This window comes from Python bivittatus, unplaced genomic scaffold (assembly GCF_059951505.1).
Source record: "Python bivittatus isolate LINGU-HERP-01145 unplaced genomic scaffold, Pbiv_v1 ctg000960_np1212, whole genome shotgun sequence".
Classification (NCBI taxonomy): Eukaryota; Metazoa; Chordata; class Lepidosauria; order Squamata; family Pythonidae; genus Python; species Python bivittatus.
Genome location: NW_028277124.1, coordinates 5,460,913 through 5,476,215, shown reverse-complemented (window position 1 = coordinate 5,476,215; position 15,303 = coordinate 5,460,913). Strand labels below are relative to the sequence as shown.

General features: G+C 37.5%; 1 protein-coding gene across 1 annotated transcript in view; it reads right to left on the bottom strand.

Moving 5' to 3' along the window:
* The window catches only part of ADCY2 (adenylate cyclase 2), a 133,292-nt gene that overhangs the window by 102,476 nt on the left and 15,513 nt on the right, over positions 1–15,303 (bottom strand). The window contains exon 2 of the mRNA XM_088131430.1: positions 12,948–13,145. Within this exon, the coding sequence (XP_087987556.1) occupies positions 12,948–13,145 (198 nt within the window). The remainder of the gene's footprint in view (positions 1–12,947; positions 13,146–15,303) is intronic.

Sequence of the window (15,303 nt, the reverse complement as noted above, 5' to 3'; positions counted from 1 at the left end):
CTATATTTTACTTTAAGGCTAACAATTTTCATTTGCTAATTAACTATATTTTAACAGTGCTGATATATGTAGAATTTAGTACATGCAACATTCTGGTATGGTAACAGTTTAATTGTGTAAAGTTCAAAAGAGATTATGGAATGCAAACTTTTGCTTTAAAATGCATTTTTAATTTTGCTTTTAAATGTATGAGTAAATGAAAAGAATTTACTTTTATTCTTTGAAATGGCCTCATTGTTTTCAATCTTTACAGCCTCTTTGAGGCTTATACATTATAATGCAATAAATTATTCCCACTGGTATTTTCATATAAGCATTACATATAATAGGAATTTTTTTTTTAAAAAAAGGCAATTAGAAGTATAGTGATTGTATTGTACAGTACATATTTTAGCCAACCCTAAAAAGATTTTTAACTACAACATTTAACACTAATTAATTTATTCAATATTTTGAATGGTTTCCCTTACAATAAATAATTCATGAGTCAGTTGCCCTCCCATAGATAAATCGTAATCCCTGCTCTCCCAGCTAGTTTTCTTTCTTTTTAAAAAAAGATTTGGGTTTAAAAGCTGAGATATGAGGCAAAATATAAGGCTTACTGCTGCTTTTCTGAGTTCTTACTCAATGAATAAATAATCCTAACATAGTGTTTGATTTAAAAAAAAGAACTCTGGGGTAGGGAGCCTCTGGTGAATGTTTTTCCCCAATAAAAGAAGTAAGTTCAGGCTCTGGCTACAGATGTGATTAGGAAGACAGACTATTATCCAGAAACATGGCAGAGGAACAAAGACAGGGGTTTGTAATATTGAAATTCAGTTCTTACTTTTTTTAAAAAATGGTGCTTTTCTGAATGTCTAAACATTTCTTTTAAAAATCCTGCTCATGCAACATATATTGTCATGCATGTTTATTTTGAGTTTGCTTCCCTGTTTTTACCTGGCCTAGCCCTGGTAAGCAGGCCTCCAAGAAAACCTTTCTGCTTTCTCCATTTTTATTCCAGGGGCTGCTAGCTGCGCTAAGAAACCTCATTATGCCAAAAGAGCTCTCCTCATATGATTTGGTATAATCCAAAGATGAGGGGAAAGAGACATACACTATTTCACGAGCAGTCACAACAGATTCATCATCTATGAGGCTAATCCAGAGCCACAATTTGTACGTCAGACGTGCATATCAACAAGGCAAATGCTGGCTCAGCCATCCGGCTTGGCTTTTCTTTATCCTTCAGGAAAGCTGGCTAACATTTCCTACAGCAGAAGGATATTTATTCACTTATTGTGCCCTCACTTTTCAAGAAAACATTTTGAAGCAGGTACAAAATCACTCCAGAGGATTGCACACTAGTGATACCGTGTTAGTGACTGCACATTGTGTTTGGTAATAGTTAGCGTGAGGAGAAAAATCCTTTCATTCTTATGGGGTGGGCCAATCCAGTTATTGCTGATACAAAGTTTCCCCTTTCCATATAAGCATTACTATTAGTATTAGTATTTATTAATTATTTGTTACTTATACTACTTTTTCTTCTGAAAGAGCCCAGAGCCTTCTATATTATTTATTTAATTCAATTTGGCACTGCCTGACTCCAAACTGACTCTGGGCAGCTCCCAAAATAATAAATAATAAAAAAACCAAATACAGAAAAAAACAATATGTGGTCAGGTCGCTCTATACAAAAACGCAGACAAAAACACATTCAACGAGAGGCTCATTCACCTTAACCCAAGGTCTGGGAGAACAACCAGGTTTTCAAGGCCTTACAAAGCACCAAAGGAGTGGGAACCACACAGATATCAAGGGGGATTTCATTGCAGAGGGCAGGCACCATATTAGAAAAGGCACACTTCCTGGTTCCTAACAGACGGCATTGATTAATTGGAGGAACCCAGAGTGCACCAATTCCGTTGGTATGTTCCAGCTGGGCAGAAACCATGGGATATAGGCAGTCCATCAAATAGTCTGGCCCTATGTCACGTAGAATTTTTTAGGTGATGATCAGCACCTTGAGTTGCTCCCAGAACTAAAATGGCAATGACTGCAGCTTGCAAAACAGAGGTATCGTGGGGGCTTACTGAGGCATGCCCATCACTGCCTACGCCACTGCATGCTGGATCACTTGAGGCTTCTGAGTGGTTTTCGAGGGAAGCCCTGTGTAAAGCCGACTGCAGTAGTTGAGCCATGAGGTGACTAGGACATGAGTGAACGTCTGGCAGGCCTCCTGATCCAGGAAGGGGCACAGCTGGCATACCTGGTAGAGCAGGAGCTGGGAGTCCAAGAGGACCTCCAGATTATTTTTTAGATTTACATTCTACCTTTCCTCCAGAAGCTCAAGGCAAAGTTCACAGCATTCCTTCCTCAACAAAAACTGTAAGTTAAGTGGGGCTGTCAATGAATGACCAGTCCAAAGTCACCGAGGGAGCTTCCATAGATGAGGGCAGACTTGAACCTGAGTTCTCCTGGGGCCAGTCCAGTATCTTAACCACTACACTGCACTGACTTGTACAATAGTTTGAAAATACCTTCAAGGATAGCTTTAGGGGAAGCAATAAGGAATAACTATTAGTGAATAATGGTTTAAGTTTGGATGTCCTATTTCCTGCAAGTAAAATTGCTTTCTTCTACTCTAAATCTATAGGATGGTTGTCAATTGACACCCTCTGAGCTGTTTTTTCTTTTTTAACAGAATCACATTTCAAACTTGGTTTTTCAGAATTTACCAAGGAGAAGAAAACACCTATTTGCATAGAGCACATGGAACACAGGCCATGGTGAGATATACTAAACAGAGGGCTGTGCAAAGCATTCAAAAGAGGCACTTCACAAAATGTGTTATGCAAGCATAGCATACTCCTTCAAGCATTGAAGCAAATGCATCTTCTGGATTATTCAAGAACTGTTCCAGTTTTTGTTTGGCTGTCTATGCATATGCATACAAAACAAAGGAGCTTATCTGGTTCCTACAATAGAAAACACCAGCTCTTTCCTATCACTTCTCCCTAATTATTGCTATCAGAAGCATTTTGCCTGAACCTGGTATCCATCAAGAGACATCCTTCATGATTTTGTTCAAATCCCTTTTTAAACTATCAATCTTTATTGCTGAAATTCACCTGAGAGCAAACCCAGACTTGGATTTATTATGCATGAAAGGGCTCTGCCAAGTGAGGTGGATTATAAATTTCAGTTACCAAAGACAAAGAAGGGAGCATCCTTAGAAATAAATGAACTATTACAAAACTCATGGTCTCATGTGAATAAACTTTACCATTCAGGTTTACAATTTGTATAACTAGTGGTAGAACTACTTTATTCACTTATTAGTATACAACAGGCAATAGATTTAACGATGCTGGAAAAGTAGCATTTTAAATTGATAGCATTTACCATTCATGCCCATAAAACTATCTGAGGAAACATTATGGATTGGTTATATTTATATTTATGTATCTTGATTCATGTTCAGAACAGCAATTTACTACAAATCCTGCAAACCTGAAAGTTACCAGCTCTGTATCTTCTTAAAATATTCTGGGCTAGGAAATACAAAAGAAGGCTGTGTAGAAATTACCATTTAGAAATCTGTCAAGCCTAGAATAGTTTCCCCTGAATCATTCAGTGGCCCAGCATCAGCTCATTAGATTTCAACTTGACTAATTTCAACTTGACTAATCAATACCAATATATCTGGGGAATTCCTTAAAACACAAATCTCTAATGTCCGATAACATTTTCTAGCAAAGAAAAGTTCTTCAAACTGGAAAAAACATTTATTTACATTCCAGGTTCATACAGTAATTTTTAAAGCTCCTCAGTTGAGAAAAAGAGTTAAGAATAATTTGTGCCCCCAAAGAGTGAAAATTGTAAGTTCAGATGCCTCTCCTTAATCAACATGCCATGTAATGAGAAAACACATTCGACAAGCTAACATATTTTGCTCACCAACAGCTTAATCCCCATGTGGCCACCTTTTTCTCTAGTCTTTCAAATCCAGTTTTATTCAAATAAAATTCAGGATGCTAGAAGCAGTAGATACATGATGACTCACTGCTTTCCTGGCACGTTCCCTATTGTTCTCTTTAAACCAAAAGAAAGCATACATCAGTAAAGAAGAAGGGGTAGGTGTAGGTGTGTATTTTGCATGAAAAAAAACTGGTTGATAGACTAAGGATGACGTTAAGATTTGAAGCACACAATTTTTTGAACAAGGTCCTTTTAAGGCAGCATGAAAGCCAGCAACAGAAAAGAATCCTACATTTACAAATAATCAACATACCTAGGATTGCTGTCATTAATATACTGCTATGCACATTAACTGTCCCCCCCCACCCCCAAGACCTGCTGCACTGCCACATCGTGGTGAGGGGGTGTTCCTGGCAGGGATGAGTGAAGAATGCTGGGAGTGTATGCTGAGAGTAGATATTCCCAGCAGGGCCACCCAAGATACGAAGGTCATCCCAGCTGCCCAGCTAAAGCAACCAGGCACCTACATTGAGCAACAGCAGTATAGGAAGATGCTAGAGGCAGATGATCACTTTAGTGGTAAGGGCAGAGCAACAGTTCATACTGTACTGTGCAGAAGAAGTCAATGATAAACCGCTCCTATATTTTTACCAAGAAAACCACATGGATAGAAAACATAAAATTATTGATGATATAGTGCCAGATGATGGGTCCCTCAGGTCAGACGGCACTCAACATTCTACTGAGAAAGAGCTGAAGATCTTTCAGAGTACTAATGGTGTTTATGACATGGCTGGTTTAAAGCATTCAGGCGTCAGGTTGCTGATGTTGCTATACAGGAAAAGAAAATCTGAAGCTGCAAAACAGAATTACAGTAGAAACATGGAATGTAAGAAGTATGAGCAAAGGAAAGCTCAACACAGTGAAAGATGAAATAAAATGTCTACAGATTGACATTTTAGGATCAGCAAATGGAGATGGACTGAGACTGGATACTTTCAGTCAGAAGATCACAATGTTTTTATTATTTAAGACATGAAAAACAGAGAAGGAATGCCACTGCTTTTATAGTTAGGAAGGGCACAGCAAGAACAGTGCTTGGCTACAATGCAATCAATAACTGAATAGTATCAATTAGAATTCATGGACAACCCTCTAATATGATGATCATCCAAGTTTATATTCCAACCACCAATGCAGAAGTGGCAGAAGTTGATGAGTTTTATGATCAAGTTCAATTTGAAATTGACAGAACATGCAAGCAAAATGTGCTGTTTATGACTGGAGATGGGAATACCAAACTTAGAAACATTAAAGAGAAAAAAGTACTGTACTTGGATTATATGGCTTAGGAAACTGAAATGAAGCAGGTGAACAACTTATTAATTTCTGCCACTCCGATGAATTCTTTGTAGCTAACACTGTGTTCAAACAACCAAAATGACCTCCCTGTACATGAACATCACCAGATGAAGTACACAGAAATCAAACTGACTATATTATTGCTAAAAGAAGGTGGAGGAGCTCAATTATAACGTCAAAGACATGGCCAGGTGCTGACTGTGGAACAGATCACAAACTGCTCACATGCAAGTTCCAAGTTAAGCTAAACAAGAAGAAAGCCAACCAGTTTCCACAATACGATCTTGAACATATACCCACCATTTTCAAGGAGAACATCAGTAATTGCTTTGAAATCCTGAACCTCATTGATAGAGAACCAGAGGAATTGTGGAATGAACTTAAAGAAGTCATTGATGAATATGAAAAGAGACTCCCAAGATGAAGAAACAGAAGAAAGCAAACTACGTGTCAGAACAACCGTGGAAGTTACCAAGAAGATAAGCCAAAGCTGAGAAAAATCTCAGGAAGGAATTTAACAGTTGTCTGTTAGAAAAGACAAGCAGCAGCATTGCAAAGACACAGAAGATGGAAACAGGCATAGAAAAACAAGAAAAGTCTTTCAAAAGATCTCTGAACTCAGAAGGAGGTTCCAATCTTAAATTGGAATGCTAATGGATGCCAATGGGCAGGCAGTAATTGATTCAAAGGAGATCAAAGAACTATGGAAGGAGCATACTGAAATACTGTACACTACAGCTGTCAACATCCAAAATACTCTAGAAGATATTCCGTACTTACATGAACCTATAGTACTACAAGATGAAGTTAGATCAGCACTCCAATAATTACTAAGTCAAAAGGCTATAGGAAATACGCACAGAATTATGGTGAGCAACAGAAACAGAATCAGTAAAAGTCCTAACCAAGCTTTGCCAGCAAATTTGGAGAACAACACAGTGGCCAATAGATTGGAAGAGGTCAATCTATATTCCAAAACCAAAAAAAAAAAAAAAGGAGACTTAACAAGTGTGCAAACGATAATACAACATCCTTAATTTCACATGCTAGCAAAATAACGCTTAGAGCCCTACATGGAAAAAGCGATGCCAGATATTCAAGCTGGCTTTAGAAAAGGCTGAGGAATATGAGATATTACTGCAGACGCAAGCTGGATAATTGAGAAAGCCAAAGAATGCTAAAAAGAAGTTACTATGGGCTTCATCGATTATAGAAATGCCTTTGATTGTGTCACTCTCACAAGCTATGGAAAATGTTTAGAAAAATGGGAATCCCAGAACATCTCATACATATGGCATTGTGCTTTGCCACTAACCCTCAGACAATCTCCATAAACTTTCATACACAAATAAATGAAGCAATTATATCTTATAGCATTACTTGTTCAGTCATTTAACAAGTGCCCCGTATTATTCTTATTATTTCCTTAAGAGAGAAGAGCTTAACTGAAACATAAACTGAAATGGTTTATGGCAAACCTGGGTCTGTCATTTACTATAACTATACCATGCTATCATGAAACCTAAAAAAATACCACTGCATTCCATTATTTTTAAGATTAACAGCAATAACATTTGATATTGTGCACAAATGCAAGTACTCTTGAAATAATTAATTTTTTTTTCAAACCTTCCAATATATCAATTCATACAATTGTTTAAGATTACAGGCATACTAAACACATTGCAATGATTACAGATGTATAGTACCTAACTTTTTTTTTTTAACGCCTTCAAGTCAGTGTTGACTCCTGGTGACTGCCTGGGCTAATCCCTGCAGTTTTTTTGGCAAGGTTTTTCAGAAGTGGTTTGCCATTTCCTCCTTCCTAGGGCTAAGAGAGAGTGACTGGCCCAAGGTCACCCAGCTGGCTTTGTGCCTAAAGCAGGACTAGAACTCCTGGTCTCCCAGTTTCTAGCCTGGTGCCTTAACTACTACAACACAGTGGCTCTCTTAATACCTAACTTCCAGTTTACAATCTAATGCAGCCTTGCCTATCCTGGTTTCTTTGAGAAAATGGCCTTCATCCCTAACTAATATCTGGGGATCAAGTCGGGGAAGGTTTGTCTGAAAGGAAACATGGTACATAAGGAAAGGGATGTCAGAAAAGGGTAAGATTAAAGAAAGAATGCCATATGTACTGCTTAATTGCTTCTCGAAATTCACAAAAACGTAACTGGCAATATGCCCTGGACAAATGCATAGAGAATTGCATAAAGTGCATATTTTAATAATACATAATAATACAGGTTTTTTTTCAGTTAGTATTTTTATACAGTTCCATTGTTCCATTAATCTGCACGATACTTTCAGTGAAAACACCATTTATAATTGATTTTAAAATAAAAGGCAGGACATCCATTTGGAAAGCCTTTTGTATCTTCTGCTTAATTTCCATACTCTCTCACACATCATAAAGCTCTGCAATCTAATTAAAATGGCCTTAAAGTATCTGGAATGTCTTTAGTTGATGGACTTCAAGCATATTTCTTGCATTAACTATATGTGGTGGATGTCCAGGCAGCCAGTAGCCATCGGTACCTAAAAACAAACTGACCACTGGTATCTGGGATGCCTTTACAGATTAGATAGGAAAAAATACTTCCTATGTGACTCCTGGAAAACCTTGCTATTTCTCTGTGCACCCTTTCTAATATCGGCAGAAGAATAACAAAACAATGCATTTCGCAGCGTGGAGATGTTTTGAAATATGGCACAGGGGTACAGAGAAAGACTTCATGAAATGTTGGGTCATTCCAATTATGCTTATATTTATGGCATTTTAATGTTCTGCTATGTAGTCATTAGAGACCTGACCTGTAGGGCCTGTTCGACAAATATTCTGCATTGAGTACAAAACGCTCACCAATATCACAAAGCTAGTTTTCCCCAGGCTAGTCCATCTTACCCCAACCTGCATAAATATGACATGGATAACCATAATTTGATATATTCCAGGCAAATGGGTGTATTTGTTTCTAGCAGAGAAATATTAAAGATTTTATAAATGTGTTATGGTGTAAGTTTTTGAGAGGAAAATCCCTTAGTGATATACAATACTCAATTTAAACAAGAGCTCCTATGCAGCACATCTCTGATAGTTTCCCATTTGTTGATTCATGCCAAATTGACCCCTAAAACCTTGGAGAGGTTTCAGGCACCCTTTTCACCCCTTAAAGGACATCTGAACCTCCCTCTCTCCCTCTCCCTCTCTCTGCTTTACAAAAAGAAATCTAGCTTTGTTTTACCTAATGCCAAGATCTTGCTGGGTGTTTACATGTATTTTTAACATTGGTTTCTAGCAGTGAGTTCTATTAATTTAAATGGCTGGAAATTCACAGTATGATCTTCAATGTTATAATTTGCCCACAAGCTCTCATAATTTGTATGGTGCATATGAAATTTTTTTAAAAAACTTGGTTATCTTATCTTTAAGAGTAAGGCTATAACCATTCATAAATTCTTAGAATTTGCCATCCCTCAAAATTTGATACAACTCAGAAAATTGGCAGAAGTTGTATTTTGAGTAAAAAACAGGCATTTGTAATTTTAAGTAAGGACAAACATATTAACAGAAAACAAAAAACTTAGCACTGCACACATATACCTTTTTTTTTTTTTTATCCACACTCAATCGTTACCGATTCTGCGGCGACTGCCTGGACAAGTCCCTGCAGTTTTCAAGGCAAGGTGTTTCGGAAGTGGTTTGCCCTTGCCTCCTTTCTAGAGCAGAGCCCAGCTGGCTAGTGCAGGAGGCGGGGTTTCTGTTGCTTCATGCCTTTTTGGGGGTGCGCGGCTTCCGCGTTACCAGCTACTGCTCCCGGCTCCTTTGCAAGGCACCACCAGCATTTTTCCTCCCACTGGGGTGAGAGTACCCATTTATCTACTCACGTAAGTTTTCGAGCTGCTGGGTTGACAGGAGCTGGGGAGGAAGCAGGAGCTTGCTCTGCTGCGCGGAGCTGGGCTCGAACCGCTGAAGTGTCGACCATTTCTGGCCAGCAACTTCAGCGTCATTAAGCCACTGCGCCACCACATCCCCCTTGTCACGTCACTATGAATTTCTAAATTTAGGGTGTTCAATATTTCCCCAGGATTCTCTGACACAGAAAACCCTGTTTTGCCAGTACCATAGTAACATGATAAGTTGGCTACGATGAATGATACTGAAGCGTTACAATTAAAAGAAGTGTTGAGAGAAAGAGACCCTGAACTGAGAACACAAAACCAGCACCCAACAGTGGTAAACCTGTACAGCATATTTGATGCCAGGGATCTGAAGGGTTGTGCCACACTTTTGGAAAATGGGACAAGGAATATGATCATTTCAACCCAATCAGTACTAAACATGAGGATCACCTGACAAATAAAGCCACAACGAAGGGTAAGAAGTCCATCCGTTTCTTCACTTATCAGAGAATCAAAACAAACACCAGGATTACCATGGGGTATCTTAACGCTTTTCACACAAAAAACCCCATGATGAATCTTCAGCTTCTCCAGATAAGAAAAACCCAAGCTTTGGGGCTAGTAGACACAACTGGATATTGAGTATTTTGCTACACTCTCACAGTAAACAGCTCTGAGATTGGGGATTTTGCTCATTCACCTAATCCGTGCCACAGTTAGCGTGGTCAGTCACAAGACTGAACTGATGAGGCTGAACAAAAGTAACTTGGCTAAGAACCACAGTACAAGGCAGAAGTGGGTGACTGTGCTGCACTGAAGACAAAGTTATGAAACTCAGAATAATCCATACACATAGGAAAAACATCTACCCACACACTCTCTAGGCACACAGACAACTAAAACACAAAGAGCCTAGACAAAGCATGCATGTCTCTGTCAGCATTACTTCTACTGCTCTCCCCTCCAGTTTAACTTCTTTTTTTCTGCTTGGAACACTGCTCAGAATGAAGTGTTGTATTGCAACCATTCACTATTCTCATTTGCTGAACATGTAGGAGTCACTGGCATTTTTAGAAACAGAGATGGCAATGGATGCCAGCACTTCACTTTGTAGGAAACGTATTTCCCAGTTAATTTTCTTTTTAAAGGGGAAAAAAGAAGAGAAGCCAGAATTCTGATAAGTATCAAGTGTGGTGATTGAGTAAGTCTCATGACCACCATGTTGGGAACCCTAGCCATACAGAAATCCGCTGTTATTAATAGTTACCATTACTGCTGATAGGATTCAGAGTTCTACACGATAACCTTTTCAGTCAGAATCATTATACCAACCAACCAACAAAACACCATTAAGGAAAAGAGTTTGGCCCTTCCTCTCCTGTTGTATGTATACATGCACGTGTGTGTGTGTGTGTGTGTGTCTTAGAACATTATTTTTTCCCACTCAAAAAGAATAGTATTACTGTTTTAAGGGTTAAGCCTGCAATCAGCTGTGTTTGACTAGTGCAGAGGAAAATGAATTACACATTAAAGACATTAAAAAATCATGTCATGGGTCACACTTAGACCTAGTTCAGACTGAGGTGATGAATTTATTTCTGGGCTATACCATTTCAGGCAGAAGTGCTCATTAGTGAATGGTCTTGTATACAAATAAGTTCCCTCTTACAGATGAGAGCTGAAAGATTCTAATATATTTTCCCATGAACTGGACATTAAAATTAAAATTTTATCAATTTGGAATTGAACCACATAAAAAAAGAAAAATAATATATTTAGTGGCTTGTCTCCTTCTTCCTTGTGAGACTTTTTTTTTTTAAAGTCCATTTGTACCGCAGCAAAACTGTGGAAGGCGTGTACACATAAGACACACACACACACACACACACACATGCATGCATTTTGAAACCCAACAGTTCTACATGGCTTAGAAGAAAACCAAGTCCATATGAAAATCCTCTAGCAATATAAAATACCCAAGATAATCAATACATGCAGCAATTAATCAACAATAATAAACTCAATATCCACATTAAAAAAAAATTCTTTGCTTAGTGTTCACAAGAGAATGAGATAGATGCCAGATAAGCCACTCCAAAGACATTTTTAAATGGGTTGTTGGATATTGATATCCATCACATTTCTAGTTTTGTGATTTGGATTTGAATGCAAGAGATTTCAGAACATCCTCCATACCTCTAAAGCTGCTAAAGAGCTACAATGAATGGCAAAAAAGAAATGTAAAGAAAATTATTACCGTTGTTAATAAAATATTTACACTTTGGAGAAAGAGCAAACATTTTGTGGATTTATTCATAAAATCTAAAAGGCAATATGTTTGACTTCTTTAACATCTATAAATTCAAATGTATGAGGTCTGAGTACAGTGAAGTCTTGGTACAGTAATGTCACTGGTTAGCCTCAACTAACTAACTGACAACTTCTATATTAACACTGGTCAAAATAAGCAGCATTTCCAGTTCCCTCACTCCAGACCTTTTTGAGGGTTTCAGTTCAATTCTTTAAAACTGGACACATTTCATTTTTAATCCACTAATGCGTGCTCATTCCAATGAGTCATTGAAAAGAAGCAAGAGACAGAGAGTCCCTACTGCCTGGCTGGCTGCAGCAGATTCCTGCTGATGGCAACAATTTATTTGGTAGTTGCCTAAAAGCCCTTTTAAAACATTCTATTGAATTCCAAAAATGCTATTTCCTCCAAAGATATTTCGATATACGTGCCACAGGACAAGTTAAATCATACTTTGACTTGAGCACTGCTTTCTATAGGATCTTCAGATGCCCAACCTGAAGGTACACTTGTTTCTTCCTGTCTTTGTCGCACATCACTTTCTCATTTAAACTTTAGTCTCCCTAGATTACACACTTTGGCAAGCTGCTGTTGATGATGGGTTTGATCCAGATTTAGGTAAGTGCAATAGCACTGAATTTTTCCTTCCCTCTCAGCCTCAGGTGCCACAATTTGTGTCATTCAATATAGTCCTCTGACTACCTCTCAAGCAGTTGAGGAATAGATGAGTGGCTGTGGGAAACAGCTAAAAATATAAGCTTGCTTACTTACTACATGATGCGCCTTAATTTTAATCCAGTCCTATAACCTTTCTTATGGCTACTTTAAGACAAAGTATTCTAAGAAAAGAGTGAAGGAAAATTCCCATTCTATATTTCTAGGGCTGTTCCCACATAGTTCTCAACTGGGGATTTTTATGCCTTATTTCCTCTGCAACTCAAGAGGCCATATTTGTTCTTAAAAATCATGGCAGTTATCATCTCACAGTGTTTTCCTGTAAAAAAAATTAATTCGAGTAAATCCGCTTCATCTTTTTCAGATATTCTAACTTTAACTTACTTCTATTTGAAAATAAAAGAGGGGCAAAGAAAATAAAGCAGTTTGTTGTGCTATATGATAGGCAGCTGATTTTCCTGAATATGGAGTGACCTTATTAGTCAGTCAGCTGATCTAAAAGAAAAACTATTACATTTCTAAGAATGTCCTCTACTTGACAATTCTATCATTCAGCAAAAACACTGAAGGGTTTCAGCTCTTGGCAATGGAAGTTTTTCCACTCAGTCAGGAGGACTCTTAACTTGTTAATTTTCTCAATCCACTCCTCCCCCAACATTTCTAATAAATCAAGTATTCCTCCAAAACCAATAGAAATCAATTTCATATAAAAAGAAGAAAAAATCAAGTCTACCTGGTCCCATGGACAGATGATTCCTCCAAACCACATGAAGAGATATCCCATGGCAACAAGGCATACCCAGACAACCACAGAGAAAACACGTAGGAACTTTTTGAATAATGGTTCTATGCAGGCAAGGATAAATATGGCAAAGAAAATTGCCAGAGCAGTGGGAACAGTTATCAGGAATGCGACATGGTCCTCCGTTTCCTGAAAATAAGAAAATACAAAAGCTTACAATTTATCCTATAAAAAAGGACAATGTTTACCATTCTCTGTTAAAATAAATACTTAATTAGTAAAACTGTTCCAGACTGTGCAATTAGGTGATCATGAATTACATTTTCAAGGGCCAATGATTGTTTGTGTAAAGGAGAGGAGCAGCATCACAGGGCAAGTTGATTTAATCCAATTTAACAGACAATATAAAGAAAAAGAATGTGTTTTATACAAAAAAAAAAGAGAAGAAATATATTTTCTAGCTAAAGCTTGAATAATTAAAACCTATTGGTTTGCAGTTTGAACTGAATTCTCTTCTGAATGTAATGTTTTGATTATGCAGCTCAGTTGCCTTTCACTCTGTATAGTACTGCATTTGCTAGGAGGAAAGGAAGTAGCTATAAAGTTAATCACTTTCTGTTTGTCTTTCTGCGTGGGTAAGCCAGAAACTAAATTTTATTAAATTCAGGGTTACTTACTTCTGAATAAACATGCTGAGGAATGCATTGTCACTTACTTGCAGCTAAAGCTAGGATCCAAAGAAGCATGAAACTAATTCCACGAATTTTGGGAGTGAGCTTATGCTTTGCCTCCATAAAACATGTAGATGGAAAAACTAGATGGAAATTTCCAAGCAGTATGTCAGGATAGTTGGTTTTCAAAATTTCTACAAGCTAGCTCAAGCCCCTCACATGAGCTTAAGAAGTCCTGAGGACCCTTTCTGGATGATATACATACAGTATTTATTTGGAGAATGTCTATCCTGTGGAGTCCTTGGGGTTCTCTGAGCTTGGCTGTTTTCTTGCAGACATTTCATTACTCGACTAGGTAACGTCTTCAGTGCTAGAAGGGAGTGGGGTTTTTGCATCCAGTGCATTCATGAGGCTTACAATGAAATAATACATAATAATAAACCGTGGAACACTTATGTCTGACCCTGGTTTAGCACTATTTGCATAAGCAGAAAAAGCCTATGCAGAGCTTTGATTTGAGCTTTCCCATTCTCCTCTCCTCCCCCAGGGCAGAACAAACAAGAAATCAGTTTCACTTTAGAAGAATCCAATCTTCTTATATATGAACCAGGAATTGTAGCTAAAAATAGAGTAGGTTGAATAGGGTAGGTTCTGGCTGATCTGCAATAGATCAGGAAGAATTTCTAACTCTTGAGAGTATAATAGTACTGTACTGTACTCCAACAAAATAATTTTCCAATCCTCAAAAAAATAGGGTACTCTTGAAATAAAAAAAGCTTCTTCCAAAGGTTAGCTTTTAGGGTGGGGTTGGGATTAGATTTTTGTGAGTGTGAAAGACTGTGAGCCTAGTCCATTTCTTGAACTCAAGGCATCTTTCTGGCCAAAAATTCTTAAAATGTCCATAATCTATTTTGCATCTGTTTGCAGTTTGCATCTTCAAGTGCAGTTTCCACTTCTGAAATCCACCCACATCATTTTTAAAAGAAACTTTTGTCAATTTCTATACAAAATTATCAAGAAATCCTGAATTATTTTGCTAAATTATTTTGCAATCTAAATTTTATTTTAATCACTTTTCCTACTTCTCACATAAGGCGAAGCAGGCATGTATGAAAAATAAACTGAAATCTGCTTTATTCCTTCTCGTGATCAAGTGGGAAGAGGAGAGAAAAGAATGGAGATCATGAGGATAACAAGACAGCTGACACTTAATCTGCAATGAAGCCAGATTCGTACTTTTCCATAAAATGGAAAAGAAAGATTAGGATATTCATTGGATGACATCATAAATATTAATAATTTATTTCAGTAATACAATATGTAATACACTGTGTTTTATTTAAAAATTCTTAACCCCAAGGTTTGATCAAATCACACTTAATTTTATATAGATAAACAGGTTTTAATTCAGTGTATTTGAGAGCATTCCATATGAGTTCTGTAATTACCAAACTGATTTCTCACTCCCTCACTGTGAGCAAAATAGCTCTCAAAGTAGCAAATCTGATTTCTAGTTATTCCTTTTACAGATATTTAATATATCTGTCGAAGAAATTTTCCAAATAGCATATAACACTGTAATAGGCAGCTATTAAGTAATCTGAACTCCATTAGAGCTATTACATATATCAACTATCAAAAACCAGTTTGGTCTAGTGGTTAAGACACCAAGCTAG